Source organism: Doryrhamphus excisus, chromosome 14 (assembly GCF_030265055.1).
Source record: "Doryrhamphus excisus isolate RoL2022-K1 chromosome 14, RoL_Dexc_1.0, whole genome shotgun sequence".
Lineage (NCBI taxonomy): Eukaryota > Metazoa > Chordata > Actinopteri > Syngnathiformes > Syngnathidae > Doryrhamphus > Doryrhamphus excisus.
In genome coordinates this window covers 17,465,111-17,485,352 of record NC_080479.1, presented here as the reverse complement: position 1 = coordinate 17,485,352, position 20,242 = coordinate 17,465,111, and the positions used below count along the sequence as shown (strand labels likewise).

At 33.0% G+C, this 20,242-nt stretch overlaps 1 protein-coding gene across 3 annotated transcripts in view; it reads left to right on the top strand.

Annotated features, from left to right (window-relative positions):
• The first annotated feature begins 79 nt into the window (after window positions 1-79).
• The window catches only part of top2b (DNA topoisomerase II beta), a 34,600-nt gene continuing 14,437 nt past the window's right edge, over window positions 80-20,242 (top strand). For 2 of the 3 annotated variants that reach the window (XM_058047059.1, XM_058047057.1), the window contains exons 1-19: window positions 80-637; window positions 3,580-3,747; window positions 5,964-6,054; window positions 6,366-6,429; window positions 7,590-7,735; window positions 7,825-7,922; window positions 9,626-9,838; window positions 11,057-11,230; window positions 12,188-12,289; window positions 12,390-12,527; window positions 12,598-12,736; window positions 12,888-13,045; window positions 14,030-14,155; window positions 15,294-15,404; window positions 16,415-16,520; window positions 16,617-16,726; window positions 17,832-17,924; window positions 18,289-18,403; window positions 19,325-19,446. In XM_058047059.1, coding sequence (XP_057903042.1) covers window positions 623-637; window positions 3,580-3,747; window positions 5,964-6,054; window positions 6,366-6,429; window positions 7,590-7,735; window positions 7,825-7,922; window positions 9,626-9,838; window positions 11,057-11,230; window positions 12,188-12,289; window positions 12,390-12,527; window positions 12,598-12,736; window positions 12,888-13,045; window positions 14,030-14,155; window positions 15,294-15,404; window positions 16,415-16,520; window positions 16,617-16,726; window positions 17,832-17,924; window positions 18,289-18,403; window positions 19,325-19,446 — 2,289 coding nt within the window. In that variant the 5' untranslated portion in view covers window positions 80-622. The remainder of the gene's footprint in view (window positions 638-3,579; window positions 3,748-5,963; window positions 6,055-6,365; window positions 6,430-7,589; window positions 7,736-7,824; window positions 7,923-9,625; window positions 9,839-11,056; window positions 11,231-12,187; window positions 12,290-12,389; window positions 12,528-12,597; window positions 12,737-12,887; window positions 13,046-14,029; window positions 14,156-15,293; window positions 15,405-16,414; window positions 16,521-16,616; window positions 16,727-17,831; window positions 17,925-18,288; window positions 18,404-19,324; window positions 19,447-20,242) is intronic. The other variant, XM_058047058.1, reaches the window with a different exon arrangement.

The window sequence follows — 20,242 nt, the reverse complement described above, 5'->3', positions numbered from 1 at the left end:
AAAATTTGCGCCGCAGTTCAGTCAAACATCACCGCACACTTGAAAATATTAATATTCCACACAACTCGACGCTAACCCGCATCGCCATTTTACATTAAAACAACGTTATTATAAAATGTAATCTTATTGGGTGAAATGTGGAGCTGTCTGAAAAAGAATGAATCTGATTGGTTCAGCTCCCTGACAGCTGATTGGTTCTTTGCTTTGCAGATGGCGGAGGTGGAGGACCGATGCCGTATTTAGCCAAAAAAAAAAATCCCTTTTCTCTTCTGGATTCACTTTCTTAATTTATATTTTTAAGAGTATTTCACTATAATCATTGTTTTATTCTGTTATTTGTGTTGAGTTTGTAAGCGTAGTCATATTTAAGATTTTCGTCTTGTGTATAATGTAGCAAAGGGTATCCCGGTTAGCATCTTTGTTACAAGTTAGGCCTTATTGTTTTAACAATAGCCGGGGACACTATTTTACTACTTTTACACCAGCCAACTTTGTTTTTCTTTTTCAAACACCACCAGTAGGAACAACAAAATGGGACTTTATTACGTTTGCTCCCACTGAGACGGCTGTTTTAATACAGCATTAATTGAAGAATAGGAAGAATTGAGCTGACAAAAGGAAGATGGCTGCTTGGATGGTAAGTCAATGTTGACAATATAAGCTTTACTCTTATCGGCTATTCATGGTTTATAATACATATTATGCTGTGTACATCGAGTTTTATTCCCATCCAGTCTATTAATCTGCTCTTGTATGATTTTAATTTTCGCGTTTCAATGTATTACACCTTCATATGCAGTGGATATGCCATAAATCGAATTATTATTATCGTATATATGGTTCCAAATGTGTAATAATTGTTACAGATAATAATAATTACTAGGTAAATGTGTAATAACCTGTAATATTGTGGTTATACATGTTAAATATGTACTAAAATGTGTTTGTAAATGTGTAAAAAATTACTACAGTAGTCCCTTGCCACTTCCAGTTTGCTTTTTCAAAAAAATTAATAAATTATACTGTTTTTTAGAGTTGAATATGGTTTATTATTAATCACAAAACAGGCAAATTTAAAAGTTTTTTTTTTTACTTAAATCAAGCATGAAAATGGTGAGATATAATTATCACACATAATAATAATTACTACTCCGAAGGTGCAAGCTAAATGTGTAATAACTACTACTAAACCGACGAAGTAATATTGTGGTTATACATGTTACATATCTACTAAAATTTGTTTGTAAATGTGTAAAAATTAATAAATTATACTGTTTTTTGGGGTTGAATATGGTCTATTATTAATCACAAAACAGGCATATTTAAACAAATTTAAAATATATTTTTTTTACTTAAATCAAGCATGAAAATGGTGAGATATAATTATCACACATAATAATAATTACTACTCCGAAGGTGCAAGCTAAATGTGTAATAACTACTACTAAACCGACTAAGTAATATTGTGGTTATACATGTTACATATCTACTAAAATTTGTTTGTAAATGTGTAAAAAATTACTACAGTAGTCCCTCGCCTCCTGCAGTTTTTTTTCAAAAAAATTAATAAATTATACTGTTTTTTTGTGTTGAATATGGTCTATTATTAATCACAAAACAGGCAAATTTAGACAAATTTAAAATATTTTTTTTACTTAAATCAAGCATGAAAATGGTGAGATATAATTATTCAACATAAAGATAAATGTGTAATAACTATTACTAAACCGACAAAGTAATATTGTGGTTATACATGTTACATATCTACTAAAATTTGTTTGTAAATGTGTAAAAAAATACTACAGTAGTTCCTCGCCACTTGAGTTTGTTTTTCAAAAAAATAATAATAAATTATACAGTTTTTTTGTGTTGAATGTGGTCTATTATTAATCACAAAACAGGCATATTTAAACAAATTTAAAATAGTTTTTTTTTCTTAAATCAAGCATGAAAATGGTGAGATATAATTATTACACACAATAATAATTACTACTCCGAAGGTGCAAGGTAAATGTGTAATAACTACTACTAAACCGACTAAGTAATATTGTGGTTATACATGTTACATATCTACTAAAATTTGTTTGTAAATGTGTAAAAAATTACTACAGTAGTCCCTCGCCTCCTGCAGTTTTTTTTCAAAAAAAATAATAAATTATACTGTTTTTTAGGGTTGAATATTGTCTATTATTAATCACAAAACAGGCATATTTAAACAAAATTTAAATAGTTTTTTTTACTTAAATCAAGCATGAAAATAGTGAGATATAATTATCACACATAATAATAATTACTACTCCGAAGGTGCAAGCTAAATGTGTAATAACTACTACTAAACCGACTAAGTAATATTGTGGTTATACATGTTACATATCTACTAAAATTTGTTTGTAAATGTGTAAAAAATTACTACAGTAGTCCCTCGCCTCCTGCAGTTTTTTTTCAAAAAAATTAATAAATTATACTGTTTTTTGTGTTGAATATGGTCTATTATTAATCACAAAACAGGCAAATTTAGACAAATTTAAAATATTTTTTTTACTTAAATCAAGCATGAAAATGGTCAGATATAATTATTACACAAAGGTAAATATGTAATAACTACTACTAAACCGACTAAGTAATATTGTAGTTATACATGTTACATATCTACTAAAATTTGTTTGTAAATGTGTAAAAAAATTACTACAGTAGTCCCTTGCCACTTGTAGTTTGTTTTTCAAAAAGATTAATAAATTATACATTTTTTTTGGGTTGAATATGGTCTATTATTAATCACAAAACAGGCATATTTAAACAAATTTAAAATATATTTTTTTTACTTAAATCAAGCATGAAAATAGTGAGATATAATTATCACACAATGATAATTACTACTCCGAAGGTGCAAGGTAAATGTGTAATAACTACTACTAAACCGACTAAGTAATATTGTAGTTATACATGTTACATATCTACTAAAATTTGTTTGTAAATGTGTAAAAAAATACTACAGTAGTTCCTTGCCACTTGAGTTTGTTTTTCAAAAAGATTAATAAATTACATAATTTTTTGGGTTGAATATGGTATATTATTAATCACAAAACAGGCATATTTAAACAAATTTTAAATAGTTTTTTTTACTTAAATCAAGCATGAAAATGGTCAGATATAATTATTACACATAGAGGTAAATGTGTAATAACTACTACTAAACCGACTAAGTAATATTGTGGTTATACATGTTACATATCTACTAAAATGTGTTTGTAAAAGTGTAAAAAAATTACTACTGTAGTCCCTTGCCACTTCCAGTTTTTTTTCAAAAAAAAAATAAATTATACTGGTTTTTTTAGGGTTGAATATGGTCTATTATTAATCACACAACAGGCATATTTAAACAAATTTAAAATAGTTTTTTACTTAAATCAAGCATGAAAATGGTGAGATGAAGTAAAATATAAATATAAGGCATTCAAAAGACGCATTACACTGGTTGGTAGTTACTGCAACGTTCTGTGAGACACACAAGCACCAGACTCCTACCGCCGTGTACTAAACGTGTACCAACCACTTGTAAGTCATACACTTGTTGCCCAGCAGGAGGCAGCAAACGGCAGGGGTGATGCCGGTAAATTGGAAGGTCTCAAGAAAGACAAGGTGAGCTCCAAGTTGTCCGTGGAGCGAGTGTACCAGAAGAAGACCCAGCTGGAACACATTCTGCTGCGTCCTGACACGTACATTGGCTCCGTGGAGCCCCTCACGCAGGTACGACAACGTGATTATTTGACGCCACGTGAGCAATCGGTGATGCTATAAAAGGGGCGTTCACTCACACATAGTATGTACTTAGCCTGTTTGGTAGTAATATACAAAAGAAGTCAGCATAGCTACATGATAGCATCTCATTCAGCGGCAGATTCGACCCGACAGTCAATGCTTATTGAGTAAGGGTGTGTAAAATAATCAATATTAATCAATTATTTTTAATTGACAGGTGAACTTGAGTACTTTGGTATGTGACCAAAAAAAAACATAACTAAAACTAAAAACAACTTAAACTATATTAGGTAAACTTAAACTGTTAGTGATTATGGGATGCATTCAATTGTAATCTGATGCATGTTCAAATGAAATAAAACCATTACCAATTAACCTAGCATGTTTTTGGAATTTGGGAGGAAACCGGAGTACAAATGAAAATAAAAATAATAGTAAAAATAAAATATAAAAGTATAAAAATTACAAAAAAAAAAAAATGTAAAGATTGAAAAATTAAACCAAAAAACAAAATAAAACTCAACTTAAACTATATTAGGAAAGCAGGAAGTGAACAAATGTAACAGTTACTGGTTGTAAAAGTACCAGATGGAGGGGTAGGATTTAATAAGCTTTGCTTCTTCCTACTCCTTTTGGACACGTGGAACTGTGAACTGATTATGGGATGCATTCAATTGTAATCTGATGCATGTTCAAATGAAATTAAACCATTACCATTACCAATTAACATAGCATGTTTTTAGAATGTGGGAGGAAACCAGGGTACAAATAAAAATTAATAAAAATAAAAATAGTAGTAAAAATACAATTTAAATTTTTTTTTAAATTAAACAAAAAAAAAAACTAAACAAAAAAAACCCAACTTAAACTATATTAGGAAAGCAGGAAGTGAACAAATGTAACAGTTCCTGATTGTAAAAGTACCAGATGGAGGGGTAGGATTTAATAAGCTTTGCTTCTTCCTACTCCTTTTGGACATGTGGAACTGGGAACTGATTATGGGATGCATTCAATTGTAATCTGATGCATGTTCAAATGAAATAAAACCATTACCATTACCAATTAACATAGCATGTTTTTAGAATGTGGGAGGAAACCGGGGTACAAATAAAAATTAATAAAAATAAAAATAGTAGTAAAAATAAAAAATTGAAATATTTTAATATTTTAATATTTTATAAGTTTAATATTGCTTTATAAGTATAATATTGTAAAAGTACCAGATGGAGGGGTAGGATTTAATAAGCTTTGCTTCTTCCTACTCCTTTTGGACATGTGGAACTGTGAACTGATTATGGGATGCATTCAATTGTAATCTGATGCATGTTCAAATGAAATTAAACCATTACCTATGTAATAGCCAGCCACCACTACAATGTGGATAAATACCCATTTAGATACCCTAAATGCTTAAAGAAGTAAATGAGTCAGTTTTTCCATGCCTACTGTTACTGATTATTGTTTTGTGTTGGAGTAATAATCACTTGATTAAGCCTTTTTTCTAACATTCCACACTACAAAATAAGTCATAAAAGTATGTATGCTGATATCAGCAATATTTATTTATTTATTTTATTTTTTTTGTTTGGGCAAATATATGAAAAATTACAGTGCATTTCTTACATCCATCAAAATATAACTTTACATGATTTACATTTGTATTCAACTATCTGATCACAAGCCCAAAAGTAGTAGGCTGAAGCAAAAGCTTATTAATGCCTACCCCTTTTTGCAAGATATAATCATGTTCATGCCACAGTTATGTGTTTTCCCCTGTTATTATCATCATTGCAATATTATTATTGTTATTATCATTATCATTATTGTTATAATCTTAATCATTATTACCATTATTATAACCATCATTAATATTACCATTTTCATCATTATAGTTGTAACAATTTTTTGATTTTTTTTCGTTTTTTAATTTAATTTTTAAAATTTTAATTAATTTTACAGACTTTGTTGCTTCTTGTAGAGTGCTGTATCATTCCATGTGTTGTTTTCTGAAATCCGCAGTATTTGTGCTTTTATTGTCAATTTATTAGCCCGCTTTTTCCCCCTAAGTGTAACATTTATATATCATTTTTTGGATGTGTCTAATCTTGTGCAATATTGGTATCGGATTGGAAATGTCACATTTTTATCGATATACTGCCCTTGTATGTTCTATAAGTTCATAATAATTGTATCTTTCTCTCCAGCTTATGTGGGTTTTTGATGAAGAGGTTGGAATGAACCAAAGGGAAATCACCTATGTTCCTGGACTTTATAAAATATTTGATGAAATTCTTGGTGAGTCAACTCTTTTTTTTTTTTAAATAAAAATCATGATTATTCAACTTTTGATCTATTGATCTACTATTCAACTCAACTATTCTACTCAACTTTATTGATCACACGATGGGATTTGTTCTTGATGTTTTCTTCGCAGTGTCTTGCGTACGGTAGCCATTAGCCAATGCTGTCATGCTGAAATGTATTGTATAATGTCATTCATGTCATTCATGTCATTGTAAGCTACTCATAAGAGCGCCATACACCCTACTCCTAATTTCCGATGCATCTGTGCGGAGCCTATTTCAATTCTGACACTTTCTTTGCAGTTAATGCAGCTGATAACAAACAGAGAGACAAAAACATGAACGCAATTAAGATCACCATCGACCCGTAAGTACACACCGCATACTCAGTACTGCACTGATTTCTGCATCTTCACACTTCATTACTTCATTCATAGTTCATTTTCACTGCTTCTACAGCCAGTCTCACATTAACGGGACAAAATTATATTCAGTCATTCATTCATTTTCTACCGCTTATCCTCACGAGTGTGGCGGGGGGTGCGGGAGCCTATCCCAGCTGTCTTCAGGCGAGAGGCGGGGTACCTAACCCCAAAACTCTACAGTAGTCATATACAAGAACTTGATAAGGGAATTCCCGTAAAGTACATTTCTTTATATATATAATATAAATAATATATATAATATATAATATTATTTATAATATTATTATGTTTATAATATATTTATATTTATAATATATAGTATTCAATATATATTATTAATGATAAAATATTATTATTTTATTAATAATTGATAACAATAATTAATAATGTATTAATAATAATTATTATAAATATTTATAATATAATATATTTATGATAAAATACAATATTATATATATAATATTATATATAATATATATAATATTATAATGGAATATTTTTGCTGTCAGCGCGCAGGCCACACAGCTAGGAGACCCGAGTTCGATTCCACCCTCTGTGTGTGTTTTGCATGTTCTCCCCGTGCATGCGTGGGTTTTCTTTTCCGGGTACTCCGGTTTCCTCCCACATTCCAAAAACATGCTAGGTTAATTAGCGACTCCAAATTGTCCATAGGTATGAATGTGAGTGTGAATGGTTGTTTGTCTATATGTGCCCTGTGATTGGCTGGCCACCAGTCCAGGGTGTACCCCGCCTCTCGCCCCAAGACAGCTGGGATAGGCTCCAGCACGCCCGCCTCGTGAGGACAAGCGGTAGAAAATGAATTAATATTTTTACAGTATAGAAAACCTGCAGTTTTTAACATTAATAGAGACCTCTATACATGAAATAACACCCCTATAGTTATCTTTACATTCCTTTTATCCAATATAGTAGACATAATAAGAGAAAATAAGCCATTCAAAACTGAATTCTGGGGCTGCATGGTGGAGTAGTGGTTAGCGATGTGGGTTTGAATCTTTGTGACATCTCTGTGTGGAGTTTGCATGTTCTCCTGGTACTTGTTTTATCGGCTAATTCAATGCTGTAATCCACCTCCCATCAGCGAGTCCAACACCATCACTGTGTGGAACAACGGTAAAGGAATCCCAGTGGTGGAGCACAAGGATGAGAAAATGTACGTTCCGGCTCTTATTTTCGGCCACTTGCTCACCTCCAGCAACTACGACGACGATGAGAAGAAGGTGACAGGTGAGAAGAGATAATGGGCGTTATCATCATGCAGGATGCTTGTCTTTTAGCAAAGCTGATGAATGTATGCTGCTTTTTTTTTTAACCAGGTGGGAGGAACGGATACGGTGCCAAGCTTTGCAACATCTTCAGCACCAAGTTCACCGTGGAAACGGCCTGCAAGGAGTACAGGCACAGTTTCAAACAGGTGAGAAACAAGTATTTGATCCCTTGCTGATTGTGAACGTGCTATTTATGGTCGACAGTAAGGATAGACCAATATTGTTTTTTTTCAGACCGATGCCGATACCGATTTTTGTGGCCGATACTGCTTTTGATCCCTCAATTTACATGAAAAAAATGATAACAAATATTATAGGTCTCAAGTTTAACCCTTAAGATGAACAAGTGACTGGACCCCACACTCTTCCATAAGTAGGTCAAAAATGACCCATACTAGAATCAATGCGTTTTTATGCCAATTTTGCCATTTTGGTTAGGAATAATCACTTGTATGATATTTAGTATTATATTTAGGACCACACAAGAATGATTTCATCTTAGAAACATCTTCATTTTCACTTTTTAACATCTTTGAAAAAGAAAATAACCCTGTACAACAATAGAAAATGTGAGGATCCATTGTGTGTTGCATAAAGGTAAGTTAAAAATGTGACTGGCATGATATCAAAAATATGATTTTTGAGGAATACCTGGAATATGAAGTGATAAAAAAAATTCATTACAAAGATATTTCAAGAAAACAACCAGACCGGGTCATTTTTGACCCACTTATGGAAGGTTGGGGTAGTAACACAAAAACTAAAATTTCTTAAAATGTATAAAAGGTAAGTTAAAAATGTGAATGGCATGATATCAAAAACATGATTTTTGAGGAATACCTGGAATATGAAATGATTAAAAAAATTTCATTATGAAGATATTTCACTTAAAATTTCTTAAAATGTATAAAAGATAAGTTAAAAATGTGAACGGCATGATATCAAAAACATGTTTTTTGAGGAATACCTGGAATATGAAATGATAACAATTTTTCATTACGAAGATATTTCAAGAAAACAACCTGACTGGGTCATTTTTGATAACACAAAAACAAAAATTTCTTAAAATGTATAAAAGGTAAGTTAAAAATGTGAATAGCATGATATCAAAAATATGATTTTTGAGGAATACCTAGAATATGAAATGATAAAAAAATGTCATTTCAAGAAAACAACCTGACTGAGTAATTTTTGACCCACTTATGGAAGGTTGGGGTAGTAACACAAAAACAAAAATTTCTTAAAATGTATAAAAGATAAGTTAAAAATGTGAATGGCATGATATCAAAAACATGTTTTTTGAGGAATAACTGGAATATGAAATGATTTTAAAAAATTTCATTATGAAGATATTTCACTTAAAATTTCTTAAAATGTATAAAAGATAAGTTAAAAATGTGAACGGCATGATATCAAAAACATGTTTTTTGAGGAATACCTGGAATATGAAATGATAAAAAAAATTTCATTATGAAGATATTTCAAGAAAACAACCTGACCGGGTCATTTTTGACCCACTTATGGAAGGTTAGGGTAGTAACACAAAAACTAAAATTTCTTAAAATGTATAAAAGATAAGTTAAAAATGTGAACGGCATGATATCAAAAACGTGTTTTTTGAGGAATACCTGGTCTTCCGGCCCGGCGGATGCCTGTCTGTAAATCATGCGTCAGAAAAATACATCGGCGAACCCACACACTCGTATCGGGCGATACCGATCGATTCAAGTAAAGAACGCAAATATCTACCGATGTATCGGTCGATCCTTAGTCGACAGGATGCGGCGTAGCATCAGCACCCGAAGCTCTTATAAATGATGATATTTTGTTTCCGTGTGTTGTACCAAAGACGTGGCAGAACAACATGAGCAAGACCTCAGAACCCAAGATCAAGTTCTTTGACGGAGACGATTTCACCTGCGTCACCTTCCAGCCAGACTTGTCCAAGTTTAAGATGGAGAAATTGGATAAGGACACCGTGGCGCTTCTTACCCGCAGAGCGTACGACGTGGCTGGATCCTGTAAAGGCGTCAAGGTCACTTTGAATGGGAAAAAATTACCTGTAAGTATTATTATTGTTTGTTTTATTCACCTCAGTATGGATGGAATGGATGTATAAACCCATATCAGCATTGGTTTCCAGTATTGGAGGTTTTTATGCAGAAGAGTAGTGATGCTTTAAAGTGTGTCAAGTCATGGACAGGACGTTCTATTATAGTGTTCTATTCAGGGGAGGAGCGACGGGAATATAAACCACTCAGGATTTAGTGTTCCCTGATAGGCTGGGACGACGTGTCGACGTCATCGATGACATCGACACAAAAAATACGTCGACACAAGAACTGCATGTCGATGCGCCTTCACTTAGTAGAATTAGTGCTGGGCAAAACCGTTCATTTCAGTGAACAGGATCGTTCCGCTTGATTCAGTTAAAAGATCCGTTCATTTCGATCAATTGGTCGTTCCCCTTGTACATAAACTCGGTGAGTGTGTTGAGTCAGTCCGTTCACTCATGTTCACGTTCATTCTCTCAATAGTTCAAAGTTCATTTGAATTGCAATGTAACCAACTTACTAATTTTCGTTCCTCTGGGTGTGATTCTTCGCCGTTCAGGTGTGGTGTTTTTATGTCCTTGTCGTCGTCCTCCATGAGTTCAGGATTCTTTGGTTGTGGTGTTTCTGTCTTCCTTTGTCCCGACTTGTTGTGCGGTGGCTGATTTCTTCTGCCACAACAGGAGATGGTGTACAGCCAATCAGGACACAGGAGATTATAACATTGAACTTCCCACAATGCAGTTCTTCTTAAAGGGCCAAGCGTGGCCTGTAACAGTGTTAACATACTGTAATTTTTTTTTTTTTAAAAAGCACTAAAATTTCACTTGAAAATCCACGAAAGAGTGAATACGGAAAACGTGAACCGCGATGGAGCGGGAGAATAAAATAAAATAAAAATCAATAAAAATGCTTCCAAACGATGCCTTTAAAGGCGCAAACAACACAAAGCTTTTAACAGCTGGAAATGTGCAGCTTTGAACACAAACGTGACCAAGAGACTGATTCGAAAATGGCCGTCTGGCTCTTTCCTGTAAAGTGCACTTCAAAATAAAGGCACAAATAAAAGTGGGCGTTACAAAAATAAACGGCGATACAACACCTTTTAATAGTTTTCCAATTATAGTTTGAATGAATGAAAGGGATAAATGAACATTTAAGGTTACTTTTTACCGCTATTGAAGACGTGATTGTATGACATGTCTGACACTTACCTGTTTTCACTCAAGGTGAACGGCTTCCGCAGCTACGTGGACCTGTACGTGAAAGACAAACTGGACGAGACGGGTGTCGCCCTGAAGGTGGTGCACGAAAATGTCAACGAACGATGGGAGGTTTGTCTCACAATGAGCGAGAAAGGATTCCAACAAATCAGCTTTGTCAACAGCATCGCCACTACCAAGGTTAGTTAATCACGTGTCTACTCTGTAATTAATCATGATTAATCACAATCCGTTGAAATGGTGAAAAAAAAGATCTTGTCTTTGAATGTTGTAATGTTATGAGAAACAACGGAAATAATTTGGGGAAATGGATTGCTAAATAATATTATAATATTATAATATTATAATATTATAATATATGCTTCCATATTATTCCAGATTATTATTTATTACTAAGAAATACAATAAAATATTTATTTAAAAAATAAAATAATATTATATTATAATATAAAATTATAATAATTTATTATTAATTAATTAATAATTTATTATTATATAAAGTATTATAATTAATAATTTATTTTATTTTTCACTTTATGCTTATAATATTATAATAAAATAAATACATAATAATAAATACTAAGAAATAAAATAAAAATATTTATTTAAAAAATAAAATAATATTATATTACAATATTATAATAATAATATTATTATTTTATTTTTCACTTTATGCTTATAATATTATAATAAATAAATAAATAATATTTATTTAAAAAATAAAATAATATTATAATATAATATAAAAATAAAATAATAAATAAATAAAAATAAAATAATATAATATTATAATATAATAATATTATATTATAATATTATTTTATTTTTTAATAATATTATTTTAAAATAATATTATAATATAATAATATAATATTATAATATAATAATATTATTTTATTTTTTTAAATAAATATTTTATTTTCTTTATTTATTTTATTTTATTATATATTATAATATTATAAGCATAAAGTGAAAAATATTCTAGCAATAAAGTCATAACATTGCATTACAAGAAAAAGAACTACACAAATGTAAAAAATTACCAAAGAAATTTAATTTAAGTCGAAAAGGTTTCATCCGTCCATCCATTTTTTATGGACCTTTACTACGGTCGCTAACCCAACCGTTATGTTTCAGGGTGGCAGGCACACGGACTACGTGGTGGATCAAATCGTGTCCAAACTTATTGAAGTGGTGAAGAAGAAAAACAAGGCAGGAGTGTCGGTCAAACCTTTCCAGGTAGGGAAGAATAGAGTTCTGCCGATGTGAAATTTGCGTATATGGCTTACAGTATGTCAATATCGCTCACCCTTGTGTCTTACTGTCACAAACGCTGCAGGTTAAGAACCATATTTGGGTTTTCGTCAACGCACTGATTGAGAATCCAAGCTTCGACTCCCAGACGAAAGAGAACATGACTCTACAGACAAAGAGCTTCGGTTCCAAATGCCTTCTTTCTGACAAATTCGTCAAAGCTGTAAGGACTCTTTTTTTCATATGCTTACCGCAGTGTCATGAAAAATGTGTCATTTTTCTCTCATCCACAGGCAACCAATTGCGGCATTGTTGAGAGCATCCTCAACTGGGTGAAGTTCAAAGCTCAGACACAGCTGAATAAGAAGTGTTCGTCAGTGAAGCACAGCAAAATCAAAGGCATCCCCAAGCTAGATGACGCTAACGATGCTGGTGTGTTTTCATTATTTTAACCATGTGTGAGTGGCTCTTAGGCCATGTCCACTAGAGGCGTGGACTCCAGACTTGAGTCACAATTTTAATGAATTTGTTCTCGACCGGACATTTATTTTATCACAACATATTTTTCCCGTCAATGTCAAAGGTGGCAAACACTCCTCTGAGTGCACTCTCATCCTCACGGAGGGGGATTCGGCAAAGTCTCTAGCGGTGTCTGGACTTGGAGTGATTGGGCGTGATCGCTACGGAGTATTCCCACTGAGAGGAAAGATCCTCAATGTGCGGGAAGCAACGCATAAACAGGTATGTAAAAGTACTCTAATGTTTTATATTGACTAAGGCAAGGGGTTCCCAAACTTTACCAACTCAGGGCCCACTTGAAATTATTATTATTATTATTATTATTACGCCAATTATTACGCTATATGTGCCAATCACAGGGCACATAGAGACAAACAACCATTCACACTCACATTCATACCTATGGACAATTTGGAGTCGCCAATTAGATCGACCAATCAGATATATTGGTATATGTTTGTATATTTATTAGTTATAACTTGGGAGTGTTAAGTTGCTGTGTGATGAGTTTAGTGCAATTAACTTAGCTTGTTTTTGGAATGTGGGAGGAAACCGGAGTTATGATTAATATTAATATTAATATTAATATTAATATTAATATTAATATTAATATTAATATTAATATTAATATTAATATTAATATTAATATTAATATTAATATAATTAATATTAAGATTCAGGATTGAAATGAAAGCAGGGGGATAAAGGAAGCCCAAACTTTTAATCTGTGGTGTACACACAAGACATAATTAATTCTCATATTTTTCATAACTGCATCCAAAACCGGCATGATGACCAGAGATCTACGTTCCAATCATAAAATGTATAAGGTTCCTAAAATATTGTGACATGTCAATAACACTTTATAGGTTATTACTTAGGCCTATAAATATTTTTTTTTATCGTGCAATAAATACTTTCAAATAAAAATATTTAAAAAAATAATATTTGTAAAAATGAATCATATTTTTAATGACCTCTCATGGCCCACCTGCAGTACCACCACGGCCCACACTTTCGGAATCACTGGACTAAGGATACACAAAACCTGATATCTACTGATGTTCTACTGCTGTTGATTGTCAATCTGACAATTAGTCAAATTCATCTAGAATGTCCAGATGTCTTTTAAAAAAATGTCTGCAACTGAATAAATTCATAGGAATAATATATTCACACTCTTAACATCTCATGTTGTTCCCACAGATCATGGAAAATGCGGAAATCAATAACATCATCAAAATTGTTGGCCTCCAGTACAAAAAGAGTTATGACGATCCAGAATCCCTGAGGACCCTTCGCTACGGCAAGATCATGATCATGACCGATCAGGTGACCTACGTACCTCATGGATGCAGTTTCTGCACTGTGATTCGTTGTGTTTCATCACCTCGTTTTCCTGTTAATGTGTTGGGAATCCAATGAATCCATTCCAAACACTCAATAGTAATTGTAGTTTTACATACATAAAACAATGTGAATACATATAAAGGAGGCATGAAGGGGATCAATGAACATTTAAGACGACTTGTCTGTATTAATGACTTGTTGGTGAACACGCTGAGGAGTGGAAGGGGGTCAGAAAAGCCATGCAATGTTGCTTCATTCAAGTCTAGTCAAAAGCCACGTTTACATGGACCCAAATATTCCAATTGCATTCGGGTTATTTGCTCAAACGGAAAGAATGGAATGTAACCTTTGTATACACCTCATTCCGAAAGAAAAGTGCCAATCTGAAATTAATATACAATGGGATTCCCAGGGGTGGAATATTCCTTTCCCCAATCCGATTGAGGTATCTTGTACCTGCTCAAACGGAAAGTTGTCAGGGTGCGTTCTTATTTGTGCTGTTTTTCTTCTTCTGTTGTTTATTGGTGGTTTATTGTTTTTATTATTTTTTTATTTTTTTATTATTTTTTTTAAATTATTTTATTTATTTGTTTTTATTATTTTATTTATTTTTTATTATTGTTTTTATTATTTTATTTATTTTTATTATTTTTAATATTTTATTATTTTTTTTAATATTTTTATTATTATTTTATTTATTTTTATTTATTATTTTAATTATTTTATTTTTATTATTGTTTATTGGCACGCAGCTTTCGTGGGCATTAATGCATTCTGTCCAGTTTTATTCAAAAAGAAAATATATATCATATCTATCATAAAATATATACATATCTATATAAAACATGTGCCGAGCTTAATTATAAAATAGTAGCAAGATTGAACTTTATCTTTTCCTGTTCCCGGGTGGAGAACAGGTGCACAGGGGGGAAGAAATGAGACAGATACAGTGTTGTTCATTGTTTGGTTTGTTCTATGTTTGGTCAAAACTGAGACATTTCCATGGTAGTGATTATCATAGAAAAGCAGCGTATACGAAAACGAGGTTTCACCGTGTTGCTAGTTCTTTTGTTTTTATTTTCTGTTATATTGATTTGTCCTATTTGTCCTCGCACCCTAGGATCAAGACGGCTCTCATATTAAAGGTCTACTCATCAACTTCTTTCATCACAACTGGCCGTCCCTGCTGAAGCACACGTTCCTGGAGGAATTTATCACTCCCATTGTCAAAGTAAGGCTAAGGACATTTGAAACACTTCTATGCTAGGACTACGTTAAAAAGCCATAGCATTTCAGTATGTGGAATCAAACTATGGGATGGATTGAGTAAGGACCTCAAACAATGCACAACGATGAGCCAATTCAAGAAACAATACAAGCAGTTGATGTTTGCTAAATACAAGGATGAAGAGTCTTGAACCAGTCATGATGTGCTATATATATCACTATATTGACACTTACTATGGTACCCACCTTGTACTCACCTTGTACTTTGATACGTGATAAAAAAATAAAAAATATATATATATTTTTTTACTAAATTAAAAAATATTAAATAAAATAAAACAAATAAAAATTAATTTAAAAAAATTTAAAGAATAAAAATTAATAAAATAAAGTTAAAAAAAACACTTAAATTATATTAGGAAAGCAGGAAGTGAACAAATGTAACAGTTACTGATTGTAAAAGTACCAGATGGAGGGGTAGGATTTAATAAGCTTTGCTTCTTCCTACTCCTTTTGGACATGTGGAACTGTGAACTGATTATGGCATGCATTCAATTGTAATCTGATGCATGTTCAAATGAAATAAAACCATTACCATTACCAATTAACATAGCATGTTTTTGGAATGTGGGAGGAAACCGGAGTACAAATAAAAACAAATAAAAAATAAAAATAGTCATAAAAATAAAATTCAATTTTTTTTTATTTAAAAAAATTTAAAAAGTAAAACAAAAAACAAAAAAAACAACTTAAATGATATTAGGAAAGCAGGAAGTGAACAAATGTAACAGTTACTGATTGTAAAAGTACCAGATGGAGGGGTAGAATTTAATAAGCTTTGCTTCTTCCTACTCCTTTTGGACATGTGGAACTGTGAACTGATTATGGGATGCATTCAATTGTAATCTGATGCATGTTCAAATGAAATTAAACCATTACCATTACCATTTCATGAAAAGTGATTACTTGCTCCCGTGATGGATAAAGAATATGCAGTGATTGTATTTCCCATAGGCCACCAAGAACAAACAAGAGCTGGCCTTTTACAGCATTCCGGAGTTTGACGAGTGGAAGAAACAGACAGAAAACCATAAAACCTGGCACATCAAGTACTACAAAGGTTTGCGAAAATTTTACAGTGTAGTTCATGTTCAAAATCACGATACTGACATTTGATGAATACATCCCGATAAACATTGAAAATGTATTGTTCTAGGTTTGGGTACAAGTACAAGCAAAGAGGCAAAAGAATACTTTGCCGAAATGGAGAAGCACCGCATCACGTTTAGATACAACGGTGCTGAGGATGATGCCGCCATCACTTTGGTGAGTACTGTTTCAATGAATGGAGTAATGGGCTAGGCCATGGATGAATATGAAGCATATACCGACAATCAGTGGTTGGGTCCACAACGTATCAAAAAAGAGGCTAAAATGCCCCATTACTGTTTTCCAAAGTCAAAGCTAATATGTGTGAATATCTTATTTTAGCTAAAACACAATGATAATACGGGTTATAGGGGTGTTATTGCATGTCTAGAGAGCTCTAATAATGTTAACTGTATATAGATGTTTGTTAAGGGTTTTTCTGTGCTCTATGAAAATATTGCATTTATGAATAAGGAAGGGCTGCACGGCGGTCGAGTGGTTAGACCTCACAGCTAGGAGACCCGAGTTCGATTCCACTCTCGGGTGTCTCTGTGCGGAGTTTGCATGTTCTAACCGTGCATACGTGGGTTTCCTCCCACATTCCAAAAACATGCTAGGTTAATTAGCGACTCCAAATTGTCCATAGGTATGAATGTGAGTGTGAATGGTTGTTTGTCTTTATGTGCCCTGTGATTGGCTGGCCACCAGTCCAGGGTGTACCCCGCCTTTGCCCGAAGACAGCTGGGATAGGCTCCAGCACCCCGCGACCCTCATGAGGATAAGCGGTAGAAAATGAATGAATTAGTTCTCCTCCTATTTTGTGTGGAAGTGGTAACTTTTTGGCTTCTTATTTTGTCTTTCCCCACCCTCGGCCATCTCTGTGTGGAGTTTGCATGTTCTCCCCGTGCATGCGTGGGTTTTCTCCGGGTACTCTGGTTTCCTCCCACATTCCAAAAACATGCTAGGTTAATTGGCCACTCCAAATTGCCCATAGGTATGAATGTGAGTGTGAATTGTTGTTTGTCTATATGTGCCCTGTGATTGGCTGGAACCAATTAAAACTATAAATTAGGGATTACTGTATTAAAAAAAAGAAAGCTAAATTGGGATAATATAATATCATATTTATATATATAATATTTCTAAACATATATATATATAATATATATAGTATTTTTAACATAATGGTAAGGTAACTGATTTATTTGTATTTTTTTGTAGGCAAATTTTAAATGCAAATTTTTTGCCAATCAAGCATTAATGTGTTTTTTCTTATCTTCAGGCTTTCAGTAAGAAAAAAACGGACGACAGGAAGGAGTGGCTGACCAATTTTATGGAAGATAGACGACAAAGAAGAATGCACGGTCTGCCCGAGGTAGGTCACCTGATCATTCAAATCTGCTGGGTGTCGACTTCAGTCAAATACGTTAAAAGTGTTTACGATGTGTCACACGTCCACTCGTTAAAAACAAGTGTGAATGAGTTCTGTTCCTAGACTGGGATGTAGTAAAGTAGAACCTCGCTTAGCATCATTAATCTGTTCCAGAAGGTCCTAATCAAACCGAAACAATTTTTCCCAGTAAGAAATAAATTCAATAAATCCAATTAATTTGTTCTAGAAAGCAAAAACATTAACATATGACACGTTTTTATAGTTTTGCTATTGTAGTTCTAATGCAAAAAAAATGATTGTAAATGCATATAGTCATGATAAATTGTACCGATTGTCTCGATTTCAGCAATACCTCTACGGAACGCAGACCAAACATCTGTCCTACAATGACTTCATCAACAAGGAACTGATTCTTTTCTCCAACTCTGACAATGAGAGATCCATTCCGTCGTTGGTCGATGGTTCGTATGATCTACTGTGTATCTATTCTGTGATTATTTAGCTAATTTTGGTTAGCTGTCCAACAATAGCCACGTTTACATGGACCCAAATATTCCAATTCCATTCGGGTTATTTGCTCAAACGGAAAGAATCTAACCTCTCCGAAAGAAAAGTGCCAATCCGAATGAATATATAATGGGATTCCCAGGGGTGGAATATTCCTTTCCCCAATCCGATTGAGGTATCTTGTACCCGCTCAAACGGAAAGTTGTCAGACTGCATTCTTCTTCGTGGTGTTTTTCTTCTTCTGTTGTTTATTGGTGGTTTATTGTTTGTATTATTATTTTTTTTATTATTTTATTTATTTTATTTATTTTTATTTATTATTTTTATTATTTTATTTATTATTATTATTATTATTTTATTTTGATTATTATTTATTGTTTATTGGCACGCAGCTTTCGTGTGCAGTATTTTTTCAAATATTTTTTATATATATTTTTTATTTTCTTATTTATTTTCTATTATTTATTTTAGTCACACTATATATATATATATATATATATATATATATATTATTTCTTTTATTTTTATTTTTTTAAATATGCTACTCATAATATTATGAGTTTATTCCCTTGTGAGGATAAGCGTTAGAAAATGAATGAGAGAATTAATATTATGAATATGGAGTTATTCCAACAAGTGAAAGAAAAACGGGAGGAAGTCGGTGTCACGTGATGTTGATGTTTTACTGGGCATGCCCCTTTGACTATTCTGGTTGATTATAGCGGCGCATGAAGACACGCAATTGCAATATTCCTTTCCATGTATACCATTGCTTTTCAGAAAGGTCATTCGGAAAGACAAAAACTCCTCATGTAAATGTGGCTAATGTTGCTGATGTTGTGACTATGTCCTCTTCCGATATCGGCTGCGTTTAGGCTTAAAGCCCGGCCAGAGAAAAGTGCTTTTCACCTGCTTAAAGAGGAATGACAAGAAGGAGGTGAAAGTTGCACAGCTGGCTGGTTCCGTAGCAGAGATGTCTGCTTACCATCATGGAGAGGTAAGACACACAAACCATGAGCCACTTAGGGATTCGTTACTGAGACTCTACTCTATTAACTGTATTATGGAAAGCAGGAAGTGAACAAATATAACAGTTACTGATTGTAAAAGTACCAGATGGAGGGGTAGGATTTAACAAGCTTTGCTTCTTCCTACTCCTTTTGGACATGTGGAACTGTGAACTGATTATGGGATGCACTCAATTGTAATCTGATGCATGTTCAAATGAAATGAAACCATTACCATTACCAAAAAAAGAACATCATAGCAACAGTAAAATATGGTGGTGGTAGTGTGATGGTCTGGGGCTGTTTTGCTGATTCAGGACCTGGAAGACTTGCTGTGATAAATATTGTAATCTGATGCATGTTCAAATGAAATGAAACCATTACCATTACCAAAAAAAGAACATCATAGCAACAGTAAAATATGGTGGTGGTAGTGTGATGGTCTGGGGCTGTTTTGCTGATTCTGGACCTGGAAACCTTGCTGTGATAAATATTGTAATCTGATGCATGTTCAAATGAAATTAAACCATTATCATTACCCAAAAAGAACATCATAGCAACAGTAAAATATGGTGGTGGTAGTGTGATGGTCTGGGGCTGTTTTGCTGATTCGGGACCTGGAAACCTTGCTGTGATAAATGGAACCATGAATTCTGCTGTCTACCAAAAATATCTCACAACATCATAGCAACAGTAAAATATGGTGGTGGTAGTGTGACGGTCTGAGGATGTTTTGCTGATTCAGGACCTGGAAACCTTGCTGTGATAAATATTGTAATCTGATGC